We start from the raw sequence: 19198 nt of genomic DNA, 5'->3' as shown, positions 1-19198 counted from the left end.
TTGAATTACAGGCACAACAGAAACAGGAAGTAAGAGTGAGAGAAAGTTGTACAGCAGGGTTCGCCACCATCCCCTGCTGGAGCCTCGTGGAGCTTTAGGTGTTTTCTCTCAATAAACACTCACAATGCCCGATCTGGGAATCGAAACCGCGAGTCCACTGCCTTGAATTACAGGCACAACAGAAACAGGAAGTAAGAGTGAGAGAAAGTTGTGGTGGAAGAGTACAGCAGGGTTCGCCACCATCCCCTGCCGGAGCCTCGTGGAGCTTTAGGTGTTTTCTCTCAATAAACACTCACAATGCCCGGTCTGGGAATCGAAACCGTGAGTCCACTGCCCTAACCACTGGGCCATTGCGCCTCCGGTATACAGTAACCCTTCTCAAACAAACATGCTTAAACTCAAATCTTAGCTCTCACATTCATGTTCAAAGCAGATTGTAAATTCTGTTCCTTTTTTAACTATGGTAAAAAACTCATGTAATTTATGCACTTTTTTTTCGCAAACAATAAAAATAAACTTTAGGGGTGTGTAAATTACATGAGTAGATCATTTACAGAATTTTTTTAGAAATTTTTTTTGTTGAAAAAAGACATACATAAACATTCATACTGGAAGTTGACTCATTTAATGTCAGAATAGGTTTTTACAGCAAAAAATAAGGGTTTAAATATAATGAAGTTGATTTTTATTTATGCTGGACGGTATAATGCTTACTTTTTCTGTATAAATTTACTAAACCCATTAAATGGTTAACTACTTTTCTACTTTTTGGCGTTTGATGTATCAAAGGTTCTGAGAAGAATAGGCAGAAAATCGGAGCTTGAGACAAGAAGATGCATTCGACTGATCAGAATTCTGTTTACACAATCAGTTTGATTATCAGCTTTGTTTTTGTTGATAATTCTTATCAACAACTTTTCCTGTGATCGTGATTTGAGAAGATATACAACAGTATGCTAAAGATCGGACATAATCTCTTGTGGGCAAGAAATGTAAAATAAAGTTTATTATAAACAACACAAACACTTCGTAATTTAATAGCTTTTAATGTGATACCTGTTAAACAGAAATTGTTTTTATTTAAAGAAAATTTAATAAAATCTAATCTTAAGTAAGTTAAATTATGCTAAATACAGCTAAGTTGAAAACTTTTACACCTGGCCATATCAGCAATTCTGAAAACTTTTGGGTGTAAATTTTACATGAGTAGAAGCTTTTTTTAACAAATTTTATCCTGAAAATCACCTGCGTAAATTACACAGGTGCGCAAATGGGTTTTTATGGTACTTTTCAATATGAAAAAAATCTGTTTAACCCTCTAGTATTTAAATTGGCCATATCTGGCCTGTTTTGGGTTCAAATTGACCAGATCTGACCTCTCACACTTCTCTTACAATGTCATTCTAAAAATAAACCATCACATCATTTAAATCTCAAAGCTATAAGATAATATAGGATTAAATCAAAGCAATGTGAATAAGCATTGCATTTGACAGAATAATCTGGTTGCTTAAGGGTTAATGCATTCTTTGGATTATCTATATGAAATATTAATGTTATGAAACTCATGGTCAGTTTTAAACAGATCTAAAATGGGCGAGTTAGTCAGACAACTAGATGCAATTCACAGAATTGTGATCTCATATATTAGACCTCTGCTACCTGACTGAAGATCACGTTGACATGTTGTGTGACAGTCTAGTTATATGCTTCCTTTTGTCTACTTCTGTCTGATGTCAATTCTGGTGGTGTCCTCAACAGAAGCAAGCTAATCAAGGCTTTGTCAGACTGACAATTTCGGTCTCTTTATCCTCATCATTCATAATGTGCATCTCAGCCTAGTATAGTTGATAAGATGTTAGCCTACCTGTTGAAGATTTGCTGGTTATTCCACTGTTGGTGCCATATTATAACTCTGATAAAAAGATTTCTCTTTTGTTAGACTAATCTAATTGTAAATAACATTCTTGGTACCTAACAATATTAGCTTTTTCCTAATTCTCAATGATTTCATTACACACTATTAGTTTCTTAATTCTGTGCTCAAATTCTCTGATAAGTGGAGCTTGATTGACTGCAAACCTGGCCTTGGATACAATGCTGACTACAAGGTCAACAAGTGAGTTCAAATGATCTGATGGGTTATGTGACATTATTCTTTAGTGTTGCTTTTTTTTTTTGCCCTGAACGTGATGATTAAATTTATCTGACAACTGTAACCATTGTGCAGAATCCATTGTTGACTCCTTATTTTATACATAGTGGATCAACATGCCTTCTATAGGTTGCTATTGAATACTCAAGTCACTTTTGGCTGAACAGAATTTTAGCACAAAACATGCTGAGTGATTGTATACACGTGTGTGTGTGCGTGTGCACACACACACACACACACCCTTGATATCCTTCATCTCTTTACCACTTCTTCCAATTTGTTCATTAATTCAGATTTATAAGGAATGGAAAATGGGAAGTAACAATCATGTCTTATCTGAGGAGGCTTTTAGCTCTGTGAGTGACATTAATGATCATAGTCAGTTTTTGAAACTGAATCATCCCTCCTGTAGTGTTCGGTTTTTAGTCACTTTCCTACTTATGCATGTGAAGACTAGATCCAGCAGACTGTGGAAGAAACCTTCATGGTTCAACAGAGAGGAAAGCGGCTGCAGTACAGAGAGCCAGATGGGGCATATAAGACATCGTGGTCATCTACTGCTCCTATCTCCATTCTCTGCTATCTTGACCTGGTCTTGCCACTGGATTGAAGATGATCAGTGATGAGAGAGAGAGAGAGGTTGATGATGTGCAACACTTTTCCACTTTGAGCAAGTCGCTGCACAAGTCATCATTAAAGATAACTAGATGTTCCAATGTGGGAAACAGTTAAAATTTCAGTATAAAATGTTTGTGATAAAAATTAAATTACCAAGATTCATAGCTTTGAATACAACTATTGCATTAACTATTTTTTTTTCTTTTTTAACAGTAGCCATCCTGTTTTTTCTGTAATGCATTTTGAGTTAAGTATTAAGACTACAAAAATAATGCATGGTCTTAGCAATTATTTTTCCAAAAGATAAAGATTTCTGCAACATTTAAAAAGATTTCAGAATCGTATGCAGAAGCTTGACAGGGAGTAGACAGGGCATGTCATTCAGGAAGTCATGAATGGTGACAAATGGACTTTGGCTAACACAGCTTGATTGATTGATTAATCAAATATTTAATCAAACAATCAATTAGTTTATTGGTTAAGTAGCTAATCAATTGACAAATAAAGAAGTGAAATTGAACCAGTGTCTCCCAAGATACAACAAAATGTATATAAATTAAATGATGACCTTCAATCTTGGTGCCAACTCTAGTAATTAAAACTAATTAATCAAAAGTTTTAGATAGGATACCTGAAATATGTCTTAGCTCATTAGCAAATAGGGTTAGGAGTTTAAAAGATGTGATTCTCACATTGAAGATAGTAGCATTAAGCTTTAATTGTGTGACTTTACTTTAATAGTTTAGCTGTCAAACAGTTCATCTTGAGATTTAAAGATAGTTGACATTTTTTGAAGGAATATTTAGTTGGTATGTCTGTTGGTCATTATTATCATTGTTTAACCCTTTTGCATTTAAACTGGCCATATCCAGCCAAAATATTCTACCTGTTTTATGTTCAAACTGGCCAGGTTCAGCCTCTCACACCTACACTATAATGTCAGTCTAAGAAATAAATAATCACATCATGAAATCTCAAGGCTACAAGATAATGCAGGGTAAATTCAAAACTGAATAAATAAGCATTACATTTGACAGAAATCCAAATGCTAAAAAGTTAACCCTTCTAAATTCATATTATTCTATCAAATATAATTCTTATTTATCCACATTGTTTTGAGTTAATCATGTATCATTTTATCGTTTCAAAATTTCGATGATGTGATTACACTTTTTAGAATGACATTTTAGGTAAGAGTGAGATACAGATCAGGGAAGTTTGAACACAAGACCAGATTATTTGGGCAGATATGGCTGGTTAAAATGCTAAAGAGTTAAATCATCGTTTTTTTATGTTATGGCATGGATCTGCAGTGTAGTATTTCCAAGTCATTTTATTAGTAGCTCCCAACCTTGGGTTTATTGCTATGTAACGGTTGACCTAGAATACTCAGGTAGTTTGAAAGTTTACTTGCCAAACTTTGTTTAAAGATTTACTAATGACAACTTTATTTTTACTATCTGTAGTAGCCAACAAGGGAGCCTTTATGCAGGCATTTGATTTGGTAGAAATAGCAGTCAATTCTCCCTTCATATCTCCATAGATTTCAGTATTGAATGATACATTCAACTGTGTAATCCTTGACACGCAAAAAATTGGATGGTCACAACTAGGACATCTGTTTGATCAGATCTAGTTTGTAGCTAAACACCATAAAGAAATTTGTTTTCACTATGACTTTCTAGCACTTTGGCCCATTTCTATATCATAGATTAGAAATTAGATTTCCAGTAGGTCTTTGAAAATGATTTTGAGAGTTCATTCTAATGCAAAATTGAAAAGCTTGATGAGAACAATATGATTGTGAAATTATATGTCTTATTCACATAGCCATACCTGCTGTAGTAATTGACTATTCTGTCAGCTATCAAGTTCTGGTTTTAGTATTATATTCTCTAGCTACTGAACAGGTTTTCTTTTGGGTGCAAATTTTGGAAAACAGGGAATAACTTTGAATTTGCTTTGAACTAATTTCTATACAAATGTTCCTTCTCAAGAAAGAGGTGATTGGATCAAGGCAGTATTAGGCATGGTTAAAATATTGTTACGATCAGAAGTTTACCCCTTTTTCTTACATTATTAATTTGTCTGATCGTAACAAATTGGGGGCTCGTCCGGGATACGAACCCGGGACCTCTCGCAACCCAAGCGAAAATCATACCCCTAGACCAATCTCCATATATGAACATTTACTTCCCTGTTTGAACACTTTGTTGTTACAATCAGAAGTTTACCCCTTTTTCTTACATTATTAATTTGTCTGATCGTAACAATATCTCACAAGCAGGAATGTGTCTTGTAGTATGTTTTTCTTTTCTTTTCTTTTTTGTATTTATTTATAATCTAGCTGCCATTATCAGTCCTATATCCAAGCTATAAGTAATATCCAAACAACTGAACAAATGTTTGAATTTATAGAATTTTTCAACATACATAGGTTCAGTGCAAGTTTTTTCTACTGTAGCTCCTAGCCAACCAAGGTCTTGCGTATGGATTTGCTAGATGGAATCTGAAAAAGCCTGTCATATAATATATATATGTGTGCATGTGTACATATCTGTGAGTGTGTATGTACATACCTATGTATGTCTGTCTTTGTTGTCTGTCCCCCAACTGATAGATAAATGGTGTTGGTTTGTTTATGTCCCTGTAATTTATCAGTTTCACAAAAGAGACTGATTGACTAAAAACTGCCTTGAAAGGTGGTGTCCTTGTATGGCTGCTGTCCAATAACTGAAACAAATAAAAGATAGATGATAAAAAAGATTTAAGATTTTTTTTCTTTTCTTTTTTTTTGCACTGAATTTTACCTTTGTTGATCTATACTAAAGTGGGAATGGAATATTTTATTCTTATTTGAATATTATTTGTATATCATTGATGAAATTATTTTTGTAGTGGATATCTTTTTCTGGCACGTGTAAAGACATTCGAGTGAGATCATTGCCAGTGCTGCCGAACTGGTTCCTGTGCAGGTGGCACGTAAAATACACCATTTTGAGCATGGCCATTGCCAGTACCGCCTGACTGGCCTTCGGGCCGGTGGCACGTAAAAGCACCCACTACACTCTCGGAGTAGTTGGCGTTAGGAAGGGCATCCAGCTGTAGAAACTCTGCCAAATCAGATTGGAGCCTGGTGTAGCCATCTGGTTTCACCAGTCCTCTGTTAAATCGTCCAACCCATGCTAGCATGGAAAGCGGACGTTAAATGACGATGATGATGATGATGATTCGCTAACTTATTGTCAGTGAATTAAGAGTAACAAATTGAGGCAAGCTGAGTTACATGCTTTGCCTTAAGGCAGATCACAATGCTCTGCGAAGAATGTGAATATAGTATTCCAACATTCTTAACCTTAAAACTAATTTGTTAAATGTAAAAAGAAACAAAATGAATGTTTTAAATACACAGAAATGTCCTCTTAGAATTTTACTATTGTTTATTTTCTTTTTCTTTTTATTCTTTTTAGCTAATTCCCCCAAATCTTCCCAGATGGTGAGGAAAATGAGTTCTCGTGTAGAGGACGAAGAAGACATTATTGATGTTGATGTGAGTGACGATGAGAAATACAATGCAAATAATGTCTTCCAGGGCCTCTGGATCCCTTATCCGGATCAAGTTGCTGAAATGTTTGAGAAACTGGACAATGGTGGCTTACCAGTTCTTAAATGGAAATGTCCTGGTCGCAGGCCACCTGAGGTGGAGAAAGAGGATGAAGATATGGACATAGAACAGAAGTTAGTTGTGGAACAGAAAATAGAAGAACACAAAGAGGAAAAAAAGTAAGCAAGATAGTTTTACTGCATGAATGTATATATGTGTGTGTTTGTAGGATCAGGTAAGTAGTTGTTGTTGAGCTCCAGGTCAGGCCTGATTGTGCAGACTTATGAGCAAAGGTTATCCAACTGTGACCATCCTCTCCTTTTCTTTTCCTTTCTTTAAGATGGGCATGTAATTTGAAGTAGATTTCCTAGTGCTAATGCTATGTAAAAAAACATCATACACTCTGTAAAGTGGTTGGCATTAGGAAATGTTCCAGCGGTTGAAACCATGCCAAAGCAGACATTGGAGCTTGGCACAATCCTCTGGCTTACCATCTCTTGTTAAATCATACAACCATACCAGTATGGAAAACATGTTTAATAATGATGATGATGATTTCTTATTTCTAAAAGCTGTGATTGTGTAAAGGTTCCTTTACTGGCTGGCATAGAGACTTCCTCATTGACTCTTTCTCAGATTAAGTTGAAGTAAATTCCAGAATGGTTTCATCTGGGAATTTATTCCTTACAGCAATTGAAATTATCAAACTCTTTCAAGAACTCGCCTGCAGACTAATTGTCACCAACACAGACAATCACTAGTTTCCTTGAATTTCAGACTTTTGCTATTCAGTTGGTTGGTAGTGGACTTATGCTGTCTTTTTAAATTTTATTTCACTTTATTTTTATTGTAAAATTAAATAGCATAGTGAGTTGGTAGAAGTGGTAAAACATTATAATAAATTATTTTACAATGTTTATATGGCAGGCACAGTTATGGCTGTGGTTAAGTTTGCTTCATGTGACTTGATTTTACATGTGATCCCGAATGCAGATGGCAATACATTTTGTTACTAAAGCCGACTGGTGAAAGCAACAGACATGTTTCACTGGTATTAGATCTCCTCAGCAAAGCATATTCAACTCTCTTTACAAAACTTTTGTGAAGATCGTCTGTCTATCTGCATGTTCAATACAGATATTAGGATTGCATTTACTGACCCATACGACAGATCAACTACCTCAGCAATGTCATTGATTGCTCTCTGATGATCCTCATGCACAAGCTGATGAATTTTCTCCACATTTCCAGGAGTGATGCTCGTTGCAGGTCTTTCAGATTATTATCTTCCAGAGATGCTCTTTGGCTCTTAAAGTGCCTGTCCCACTCAAAACATTACATATGAGCCATTGCATTTTTGCCATAAGCTTGCTGAAGCATGCTCAATGTCTATGTAGCAGACTTGCTAAGATTAATGCAAAATTTCACATTGGCTCTTTGTTCCAACTTCCTGTCTCTGACAAAATCGCAGACTACAGCATACACATGATCACAAAACACAAATTTAAAAACTTGAGAAGCAAGCACAGCGATGTCACTTGGTGCACTGTCCCATGAAGGCCATTGCTAGCTCTCACTGTGCACACAACCATGTGTTGCCATCTTTTGGTGTGCTACAGAACTAGCCTGGGAACTTTTTGATACCACCTTGTAAATCAATTACATCAACCCCCAGTGCTTGACTGGTACTTATTTTACTGACCCCCGAAAAGGATGAAAGGTAAAGTTGACCTTGGCAAAATTTTAACTCAGAGCATAAGGACAGACGAAATGCTGCTAAGCATTTTGCTTGATGTGTTAAGGATTCTGCCAGCTCACTGCCTTAATTATAGTAAGTAATAATTAGCACATCTAACCTAACTCAGATGTGTTGTCTAGAATGCTATAAACTGTGGTAAATGTCCCAAGAAATGATCTTGTGTAAATGACGAATGTTAAAAAGCATAGATTATATTGGTTGATGAAACTTTGTCAGTACTTGTGGATGATAATGATGTGTCATGTGATTTCACCATAGCTTACAGTTCATCAGCAACACAGAGTACCATATCAAAAATCAGTTGAATTGTTATATTTTAACACTGGCTAAACAGTCACAAAAATCTGACTGAAGCCCACCTGCGCTGGTGATGTATAAAAGGCACCCATATTGGTAATGTAAAAAAGGCACCTGTGCCAGTGACTCATAAAAGGTACCTGTGCTGGTGACATGTGTAAGACATCCAGTACACTCTATGGAATGGTTGGCATTAGGGCTTCCATCCGTAGAAACTGAGCCAAAACAGACTGGAGCCTTTTGCAGCTCTCCAGCTTATCAGTTCCAACCAAACCATCTAGCCCATGACAGCATGGAAAGTTGATGCTAAATGATGATGATCATGAGTAATGAGCATGTCCCACCTATCATGGATGTATTGTCTTGAACGCTGTAGACTACAGTAAATTTCCCAAGAAATCATCTTGTGAAATTACGTAATACAGTCATGCTACCTGCTGGTACTGATGAAATCTTTTTAGCATTTGTCATCTATAGCATTCAAAACAACATCAAATTAGTTTGAACTGCCTAATTAGCATTCATGACAAAGGCTACTTCTGTCGCTAATAACTGAAGTAAATTTTAGTATTAGCATTGGCGTGTGAGTAAAATATATAGTAACTTGTATGGTTGTATGGTTGCAGAGTTTGCTTTGTAACCATGTGGTCTTGGGTTCAATCCTCCTGCATTACATCTCAGGTCAGTGTCATCCATGTCAGCTTTGAGCTGACCTATACCTTGTGAATAGAATTGGCAGATGGAAACTGAAAAGAAACCTGTTACGCACATGCATGCATGTGGATATGTTTATGTGCATGTGAATGTTCCCATGTTTCCTCATTAACACCATTTGAGCAAAAGAGTCTTTTATTTACATTCTCTAGTAAGCAGGCACCCTGTAGTTTCAGTGGCTTTGTTGCTTTAATATGTGAGGTTCAGTGGTAGGAAAATATCTAACTTGGAAAACAGGTAAGGTTTGGTGACGGGAAGAGCATCTGGCTGTCAGAAATCTACTTTCAGAAAGTTTCATCTAACACATGCCATCATCATCATCATTTAGCACCTGCTTTCCATGTTGGCGTAGTGGGTGCTTTTTATGTGCCACCAGCATGTGTGCCAGTTAAGAAACACCGGCATTGGCTACAACTCAAGCATGGTATGTTGCCAAAGGTCTGTCACTTTTCACTGCCTCTGTGAGGCCCAAAGTTCGAAGGGTATATTGGCACATGAAACTGGCAATGGTCACATAGTTTGACAGATGAAAAAATGGACATTGAAAATTGATGTTGATGATAATGGCTAGAATCTTCAGTCCACTTTAGGTGACATTGCTGTGCACATGTTGACCCACTTGTCAGGAATAGGTCATCTGGAATTATTATTTGAAATGGACTCCTCTTATATACATGGAAGATATATTTATTATTTGCTTAACTCTCTGAAAGTAGAGCTAAGCATTGACTCTTGAATACACTTTACTCTTTCACTTATTTCAGCCATTTGACTGCGGCCATGCTGGAGCACCACCTTTTAGTCAAGCAAATCGACCCCAGGACTTATTCTTTGGCTGCCTAGTACTTATTCAATCGGTCTCTTTTGCCGAACCGCTAAGTTACGGGGACCTAAACACACCACCATCGGTTGTCAAGCGATGTTAGGAGGACACAGACACACATACCACACATACATATATACGACGGGCTTCTTTCAGTTTCCGTCTACCAAATCCACTCACAAGGCTTTGGTCGGCCCGAGGCTATAGTAGAAGACACTTGCCCAAGGTGCCATGAAGTGAGAATGAACCCGGAACCATGTGGTTGGTAAGCAAGCTACTTACCACACAGCCACTCCTGTGCCTAAATATTTATTTTTTGTGCTACATGATATAAAGGCCAGAGAGGTCCCTGCTTTGTAAATAAAGTTTACACTAAGAAGCTGCTGCTAACAAACTGTTGTATAATGGTGGAACATATTGTTTCCTCTCATTCTTTTCAGTACAATTTTGAAAGAAAATGAAGGGGTCAAGCAAGTTTTACTCTTGATACTCATTATTTATGTATCAAAATTGGCAATAATTTTTTTTTTTTCCAAGAAATTGTAACTTAGAATTGGATGTGATATTAGAAAGGAGAAACATTTTCTTTTACAAGGATGGAAACAATAGAACCACATTATTTCTATCCTTGTATGGTAGGTTGGTTTAGTTGTTAGAGAAATAGGTTTTTTTTTTCTTTTTTCCGTTGTCTTTTTTGTTTTTTTACAGCTGGATGCTTTTTCTTACTGTTAACCACCCAACTGATATAGGAGTTGAACTGGAGCAAGCAGAGTTATGTACCTTGTTTAGGAATGCAGCTTGATGTAATATAATTGCATGTTTCCTACAAGGAATGAAAAAAAATTTTTTTTTTCTCATGTATAATTGCCAAACTAACAAAATAAATAAACATGGAAATTTCTCAAATTTGCCATTGTTCGTTACTGAAGATGTAAAGAATATTTTCCTTAATAAAGGTTTTGTTTGCTTACTTTTTATTTTTTTCAGGGTGCCACAACCTACAGAATTTGATTTTGATGATGGCAGCCTAGAGCAATCTACCACTAAACTAACTCCTAGAAAAACACCTGGTATGTGTATATATATATATATATATGTCATTCCAATCTGTTTAGTTGTTGAATATTTGTTGCAGTGGGAGAGATTCCCATATTGTTAGGCTCATTGTTAATATCTTATTTGATATTGGAGTGAAATATCCATTAAATGTTGAGATGAAATTATGTATAATGTACTGGTATCTGCTATAAATTTTTTTGTCATGTCTCTAGGCAGGACACTTTACCTCAGACATAGGCAACCTGCAGCCAGCGGGAATTTCTGAAAGCAATGTCTAACAAAATAATTACCTTGAATTATTTTAGTAGTGAAGTCTGTCTGATGATGAGTTATTTCTCATGCAGTTCACTTTTTGAAACTGGTTATCCATGCATGCCTGCTTTACATACATTAGTTCAATTAAATGTTAAGACTACATACTAGATCAGGGCTGGCCAACCTGAAGCCTGCATGCAGCCCGCAGACTTTTATATTGTGGCCCACTTGATACCTTCTTGAAATGGGTTTATTTAAGCAAGCATTTTAAAAATTTTATCAAAGATTAAAGATTGTAATGGAATGTAAAAAAGAAAGATACTGTTTTTGCAACGATATTTCGTGTTGAATCAACGATCATTCATTCATTATTGTAATAATAGCTTGAGAAAGCAAAATGCTTTCAATTCTGTCAGTATATAAGCGGCCCTCAAAAAACTTTCTGTGATTAAAGTGGTCCACAATGTAATTCGAGTTGACCGGGCCTGTACTAGATCATCATCATCATCATCGTTTAACGTCCGCTTTCCATGCTAGCATGGGTTGGATGATTTGACTGAGGACTGGTGAACTAGATGGCTACACCAGGCTCCAATCTGATTTGGCAGAGTTTCTACAACTGGATGCCCTTCCTAACGCCAACAACTCAGAGAGTATAGTGGGTGCTTTTACGTGCCACCGGCACAAAGGCCAGTCAGGAGGTACTGACAACGACCATGCTCGAAATGGTGTATTTTACGTGAGATATTCGATATGAAATAAAGGAAAGGTTACAGGAAATCACTTCATTGCTTAGGAGTCAATTTTAATTCGGTTGTTTAAAAAAATATATACTTATGTTGGTTGTTTTGGTAAGTTTCATTCTTTAGCAGTCAAACTGACTGTATGGATTCTCTCTCTGTCACCACTAAGTCACTGGGGAGATTAAGGCAGACTATTTTACTTTTTCCATTGCATGAGCATATCAATAAAATCTGGTTATCATCATCACCATTATCATTGTTCAACATCCACTTCTCAATACCTGTATGGGGTGGACAAAATTTGTTGAGGCAAATTTTTTACAGCTTGAATGCCCTTCCTGTCGCCAACCCTCAGCTATGATAGAACTGTGATAGATATCTTATTATCTGTTATTGTCACATATAATGAACGCTATGTTATGATAGGTTTCTTGAGTATTAGAGATTGATGTAATCCTTAGCTGCATATTATTAAAACTGTCACCACTGATAACAGAGTTTTTGGTTTGCTTGCGCTATATTTCTGATAAATAAACTCTTAATTTTATTGAGGCTTTTGACTGTATAGTTGGTCCTTACAGGGAAAAGTAGATTTTTCTTCTTGTAGAATATGAAGCACAGTGGCTGAGAAGTTCGTGTTGATCTTCTAACTACATGGCAGAGGTTCAAATCTTTCTATTGTCATTTTGTTGTGTTCTTAACTATGATACGTGGAGGTGCAATGGCCCAGTGGTTAGGGCAGCGGACTCGCGGGCATAGGATCGCGGTTTCGATTCCCAGACTAGGCGTTGTGAGTGTTTATTGAGCGAAAACACCTAAAAGCTCCACGAGGCTCCGGCAGGGGATGGTCGGGAACCCTGCTGTACTCTTTCACCACAACTTTCTCTCACTCTTACTTCCTGTTTCTGTTGTGCCTGTAATTCAAAGGGTCAGCCTTGTCACACTGTGTCACACTGAATATCCCCGAGAACTACGTTAAGGGTACACGTGTCTGTGGAGTGCTCAGCCACTTGCACGTTAATTTCACGAGCAGGCTGTTCCGTTGATCGGGTCAACTGGAACCCTCGGCGTCGTAAGTGACGGAGTGCCAGCAACAACAACAACTATGATACTTAATTCCTTGCTCTGGTTTCCCTGACTGCTAAAAATATACTTTTAACACTCACCTGATATTTGTGGTTAGTAGTAGGAAAGACATCCAAATAGAAAAACAGTTTCTTCAACAAATAAACTATTGCACCTGCACTCGCATGGCATTATAGATCCAAAGTAGCAGCAAAAAGAAAAATTTAAGTGAAGGCGTACAGTCTCAGCAATATAAATATAATGGTCTGGAAAGCAGATTATTAACCAAATACATTGAATATATGAAATGGTCTCACCTATGCTATGATCTCGTTCTGTATTTAGTCATACTAAGGTGATTTTAGGATGTATTGTGACCATAAGAAAACTTTGATATGTAGTCTGTAAGGTTGGAGTGTTTAGTAGTGATACATGCAGAATAGAACAAATGGTTGTGGACATTGCTCAGAATTTTTTCAGTTTATTAGGTGGTGAGCATTCATCTCTGGAATATCTTGACAATAAAATAGAAAAATAAATTGTATTATATTTTTTGTCTTTATCATTTTCTCATGGGTATTTTTTTTCTCAATCCAGGTTCATCAAAAGGCAAAAAGAGAGTTGCCAGAATGGATAAAGTACTTGACGATCTTAATCGACAAAGGAAAGCCACTGAAGCTACAAAGGACCAGCGAAAGAAAGGTACCCCAAAGTCTGCTCGAGGATCAGCAGGTGGACGTTTTTTCTCATCACCTCGAACGCCAATGTCTGCTGAAAAGTATGCACCTTCTATAACACCACCAGGTACACCTCGATCTGTTGGAGCAAAGAGCTCACACAATCGTCTCTTGAGTTCTAAATACACTCCACCTTTACGTTCCACCTCCTCGTCTCCTCGTACATTATCCAGTCCCAAATCTCAAACTGGTCAGAGTGCAGAGAAAAATGCTGCACAGACTACATCCACTGTTACTAAAGTTCCTCAAAGCATACTTCCAAGCGATGCTGAGTTCAATGCGACCGAAGTGACTCAAGCAGAATCAGTGGAAAGCCCCATCAAGACAAGTGGGTCATCCACTGGTTTGTCTATAGCCATGACCACTGCTGTCGTCAGCCCCTCGAAGTACACACCTCTAACCCAAGCTCTCATGACTGAACCAATGGTAAGCTCTTACCCCTCTAATATAACTCTTTTTAATAAACCAAGGGTTTCTCTTCCACAAAATGTGCCACAATCACTATCTGGTACCACTACAGCTAATGCTAGCTGTAACAGCACTACTACTACTACTACTACTTCTACTACTACTACTACCACCAGCATTACTACTACCACCAGCACCACTTTGGCTCCTACTTCTCCTATTGGTGCACCTGCCAGCTCTCCTCTTTCTGCCACTGCACTTGCAGTATCTACTCAGGCTTCACACTTTGCCAGCAATACTCAATCAGCTCATTCGGTGGCAGGTATTTCACGATCTAGCATTTCCCTCTTCTCTCATCAGTCTGCCCAGGTTGCACAACAGCCTTCTGTGGTCAGAGCAGCTCAATCCTATCTTGCTAATTCTCCTATGGCTCAACCTGTACAATCTCCTGCTCAGTCACCTTTGAACCAACCTGTCCAATCACCAATGATGCATCCTGCCCACTCACCTTTGATCCAATCCATACAGTCCCCTATGGCACAGCCTGTTCATTCACCCATGCCTCAACCTGTTCATTCACCCATGGCAAAACCTGTCCAATCACCCATAGCTCATCCTGTTATGTCTCCTATTGCCCAGTCACCTATCAGTCAAACTATTCACTCTCCAATGAGTCAACACACTCAGTCCCCTATGAGTCAGCACACACATTCTCCCATGACACAAATCTCAATGTCCCCTTTACAGCAGCCGGCCCTGTCCCCAATGAATCAACCTGTCCCATCCCCTACTGCTGCCCAGTCTCCACTGTCTTCAACTGCTCCGTCACCTTTACAAACTGGTGCTCTGTCTCCAATTACACTCCAGTCCAATCCAATGGCTCAGACGGCTTCTGCACACCGGGTAGTCCAACAGAATCTACCCCAGACTGGTTTGATTACTAAACCCCGCCAGGCTGCTTCAGGCAAACCAAAGTTAAGTTCAGACAAATCTAAACATGTAGCCTCAGGTAAGCCAAGGGCTCCCCCAACTTCTCCATATGCTGCATCACCTGCAGCTAGTCAGCCTAGTTTTAGTTCTCTACAAGCCCAGCTTAGCCAGGGACTGCTGCAACAGAAGGCTCAGTCTGCTCCACAGCAACTATCTCAGGCTACTCAGCAGCAGATAAACCAGTTGCTTCAACAACAACAACAACAACAGCAACAACAACAACAACAGCAGCAGCAGCAACAAATGCAACAGCAGCAGCAGCAGCAGCAAAGATCCCAAGTGACATCACAACAAGTGATACAGGCTTCCCAGTTACAGGCTCAGACCTCATTGGAACAGCAATTGCAGCAACAGCAGCAATTACAGCAACAACAACAACAGCAACAACAGCAGCAGCAATTGCAACAACAGCAGCAGCAACAGTTAATACAAGCTTTAAATCAACAACAAACTGTCAGTCAGCAACAGTTGAAACTCAGTTTAGCGCAGCAGCAAATGTCGCAGCAACAGCAACAACAGCAGCAGCAACAACAGCAGCAGCAACAACAGCAGCAACATCAATTACAGCAGCTACAACAACTGCAACAGCAACAACAATTGCAGCAACAACTGCAACAACAACAGCTACAACAACAATTACAACAACAACAGCAGCAGCAGCAACAAACATCTCAAGTTGCTGGTCAGCCGGTGTCCAGTGTGCAGCAGTCGCAAAGTGTGATGCAGCAGCAGATAACGCAACAGCTTACTCAACTGATCAAACAACAGAAAACACGACAGTTTGTCTCTCCGCAACGTGTTGCCCAGCAGCTTGCAAATCAAGCAGCATCTCAGAAGCTGGCACTACAACAGCAGCAACTGCAGCAATTACAACAGCAGCAGCTACAGCAACAACAAATGCAGCAACAGCAGCTACAGCAACAGCAGCAGCAGCAGCAGTTGCAACAGCTTCAGCAGTTAGTTCTTCAACAACAACAACAGCAGCAACAACAACAACAACAACAGCAACAGCAGCAAGCTCAGATAGGAAACCAAACCCCAATAGGGCAAAGTTCACCCCAGTCACAAGTAAGCCAGGCCTCCCCACAGTCAGTCCTTAGCCAACCCTCCCCACAAGCATCAGTAGGTCAAGCATCTCCACAGACTCCATCTAGTCAGGCTTCACCCCAGGCTGTCATTAGTCAATCATCTCCACAGGCCTTAATGGGTCAGACAATCCCCCAGCAAGCTGTTAGTCAGTCACCATCTCAAGAGCCCACTAGTAAGTTGCAGCTGAGTGCCACAGCCTCAGTTCAGTTAGCAAAGCCAAGAGGAGCTCCTTCAGCTTTACAAGCAGCTTTGTCACAAATGAACCGAGCCAGCCTTAGCCAGTATTTTCAGGCAGCCAAAGCCCGTGCAAACCAAGCAAATCACCCCCAGTTATTAAAATCCCTTTCTCTGACCACACAGGCTAACCAATTGCTTACATCTCAATCGCAGCCAACTCAGTCTCCCACCACCCAAACTCTGTTTCACAACACTCAGATTCCTATCAGCTCAGCTCAAAATATTGCTCAGGTTAACGCTGCTACTCTTCACAATCAGTTATCTTCAAGAAGCCATGTTCCTTCAACTAATCCTTCTAATATTGCCCTGTCACCTGTCACCTCTATATCACAGTCTCCTCCAGCTGGCACACAGCAATCTTCACTTCTGCGCAAGGATGATGTACTCACTGCACAAACTCTTGGAATTTCTCAAAATAAGATTTCCTCACCAGATTACAAACTTTCCATTTTTACACAGGCCACCACTCCACAAACGGGATCGTCAGGACCAATTTTGACCCGAAAGTCTTCTCTAACGAGCGGTAGCGAAGTAGATTTATCATCACAGACAATTATGGAATTGAATGCAAACCAGTTAAGAAGTGTCGCTGTGTCTGGTCAATCTTCCAGTGGTGCCACCGCCACAGCAACTTCACTCAGTCAAGGTGGTACTTTACTAACTCCACAAAGCAGAACTTTATCTCAGAACTTATTGCAAACCAGTGGTGAAACTTCTGTTGCTCAGCAAGAGCGATTCACTCTAAGCTCTATGGTTCAGGGTGTTAATAATTTAACTAGCTCTAAACAAGTGCCTCATCAAAATGCATCTGAGGCAAATGAACCTTCGCCTTCATCCACTCGGGAACGTTTGACATTGTCGTCTATGGTGCGATCATTTGACCTTAGTAGTCTGACACAACAAGAAAAGCAAACATTGTCATCTTTAATACAATCCAGAGAATTGTCATCACTTCAGAACCAAGAACGTTTTTCTCAACATTCAGAAGGAGACATTGTATCCCTTGCCCAGCAATACTCCAGTGTCCCAAAAGTCCAATCATCTGTTCCAGTGGGTTTCTCCCAATCCCATGCAGGGTCAATAGGTGATCCTGCTGTTACACAATCATATATGATGCCAAAGTCAGCAATAATTGGAAAGCCTCCTCCACCTTATTCAGTTGCTATTGCTGAGAAAGCACAAATGATTTTAACTTCCATCGCTGGACGAAAAGATGCCAATGCAATAAGTCATCTTTCATCAGGTGTCACTGATAAATCAAATGTAGCATTTGTTAAAGGGACTGAAATGTCATTGCCTTCATCCATTTCTTATAATTCTGGAGTTAATTGGAATACTTTACAAACTGTTTCAACTGATTCAGGAACTAATATTGTATCTAGTACACATACAATTACTACTCCGCAGTCAGGTGTAAACTCTCTGGCAACCAACCAAATTTCACAACTTCTCCTCCAAAAGACACCGATGCAATCTGTGCAGCAATTTGATGCACAAAGAAAACTCAATGAGAAAGATGATAAACAAACGTTAGATTTAGTTAACACCTCTTTGTCTGCAGTTAGAGCTGCCATCTCTCAGTCTACCAGCAAAGAGAGTCAGTTAGTTCATAAAAAGCTATTAGGATTTTCTTCTGTGAAGAATTCAAGTAGTGCCATGAGTACACCTCAGCAGTCAGATGTTGTCAGCACTGTTGCAACCAATAACTCTTTACTGCAGCACATGCTAGTGTCTTCAGCAACAGAAGCTGCAACATCTGCATCAATACTCCCATCACTTCCCACCCAAGAACTTAATCTTCACAAGTTGTCTTTGAGTAGTGTTTCTCTTCCTAGCAGTACTGCCTTAACTCAGTCAACAAGCCACAGTTCTACTGCTGCCAGCCACATTTCAGCAGCAGCAGCAGTATCAACATCAACAGCACCCACTCGTCCACGTCTAAACACTATTGCTGCTTTACTGAACATAGATTCAGGGCAGCGGACGCAAGCTGAATTACGGAAACTATCTTTGGCAGGTATCTCAGCAGATGGTTCCACGGGTATTTCAAATTTTGGACAAAGTTTAGGCATAGCTTCTGCTTCTAATTATTCTTCTGTTGTAACTACTGCTGGCAAAGCAATTACTTCTTCGAAACCTTTGACTATTGTAACTAGTAGTAATACTGTTGTTGCAGGTCATGCAGTCAAACCCCGACCTAAAATTGATGCTAATCAGTCAGTGGCCTTTTCAGAAAACACTTTTCAAAGTGATCAACAACAGCAACAATCTAGCAATGCTTCTGTTTCTGAATCTTAAATATTATTTCTCTTTTAAATGCAAATTTCTTTCTGTACAAAAAAAAAAAACAACCACCCAGAAAACAATGCAATTACAACAGCAAAAAAATTTGATGAAGAAAGCTGTTTCTTAATATTTTTTTACTTTGTCTTGACCAATTGAAATAAAATTGTTTGATCTGTGAAATTGAAAGGAAACAACACTGTATGTCAAGTATGAAATGAAATTCTGAGAAACTAGATAAACTTTTAAGTGTTAGAATATCTTTGAATAAAGTAAACAAATTTTGAAACAATCTAAAATTTAGAATTTAAAATTACATGACCATACATGTGTGTGTGTGTGTCTATATATATATATATATA

The 19198-nt window shown here is 38.7% G+C and overlaps 1 protein-coding gene across 2 annotated transcripts in view; it reads left to right on the top strand.

Annotated features, from left to right (window-relative positions):
- Positions 1–19173, top strand: part of LOC106882195 (putative mediator of RNA polymerase II transcription subunit 26) — a 30636-nt gene extending 11463 nt beyond the window's left edge. For both annotated transcript variants that reach the window (XM_014932785.2, XM_014932784.2), the window contains exons 2-4: positions 6244–6556; positions 10958–11040; positions 13690–19173. In XM_014932785.2, coding sequence (XP_014788271.1) covers positions 6267–6556; positions 10958–11040; positions 13690–18851 — 5535 coding nt within the window. In that variant the 5' untranslated portion in view covers positions 6244–6266 and the 3' untranslated portion in view covers positions 18852–19173. The remainder of the gene's footprint in view (positions 1–6243; positions 6557–10957; positions 11041–13689) is intronic.
- The last annotated feature ends 25 nt before the right edge of the window (positions 19174–19198 follow it).

This window comes from Octopus bimaculoides, chromosome 1, assembly GCF_001194135.2.
Source record: "Octopus bimaculoides isolate UCB-OBI-ISO-001 chromosome 1, ASM119413v2, whole genome shotgun sequence".
Lineage (NCBI taxonomy): Eukaryota > Metazoa > Mollusca > Cephalopoda > Octopoda > Octopodidae > Octopus > Octopus bimaculoides.
This window is presented reverse-complemented; position numbering and strand designations above follow the sequence as displayed.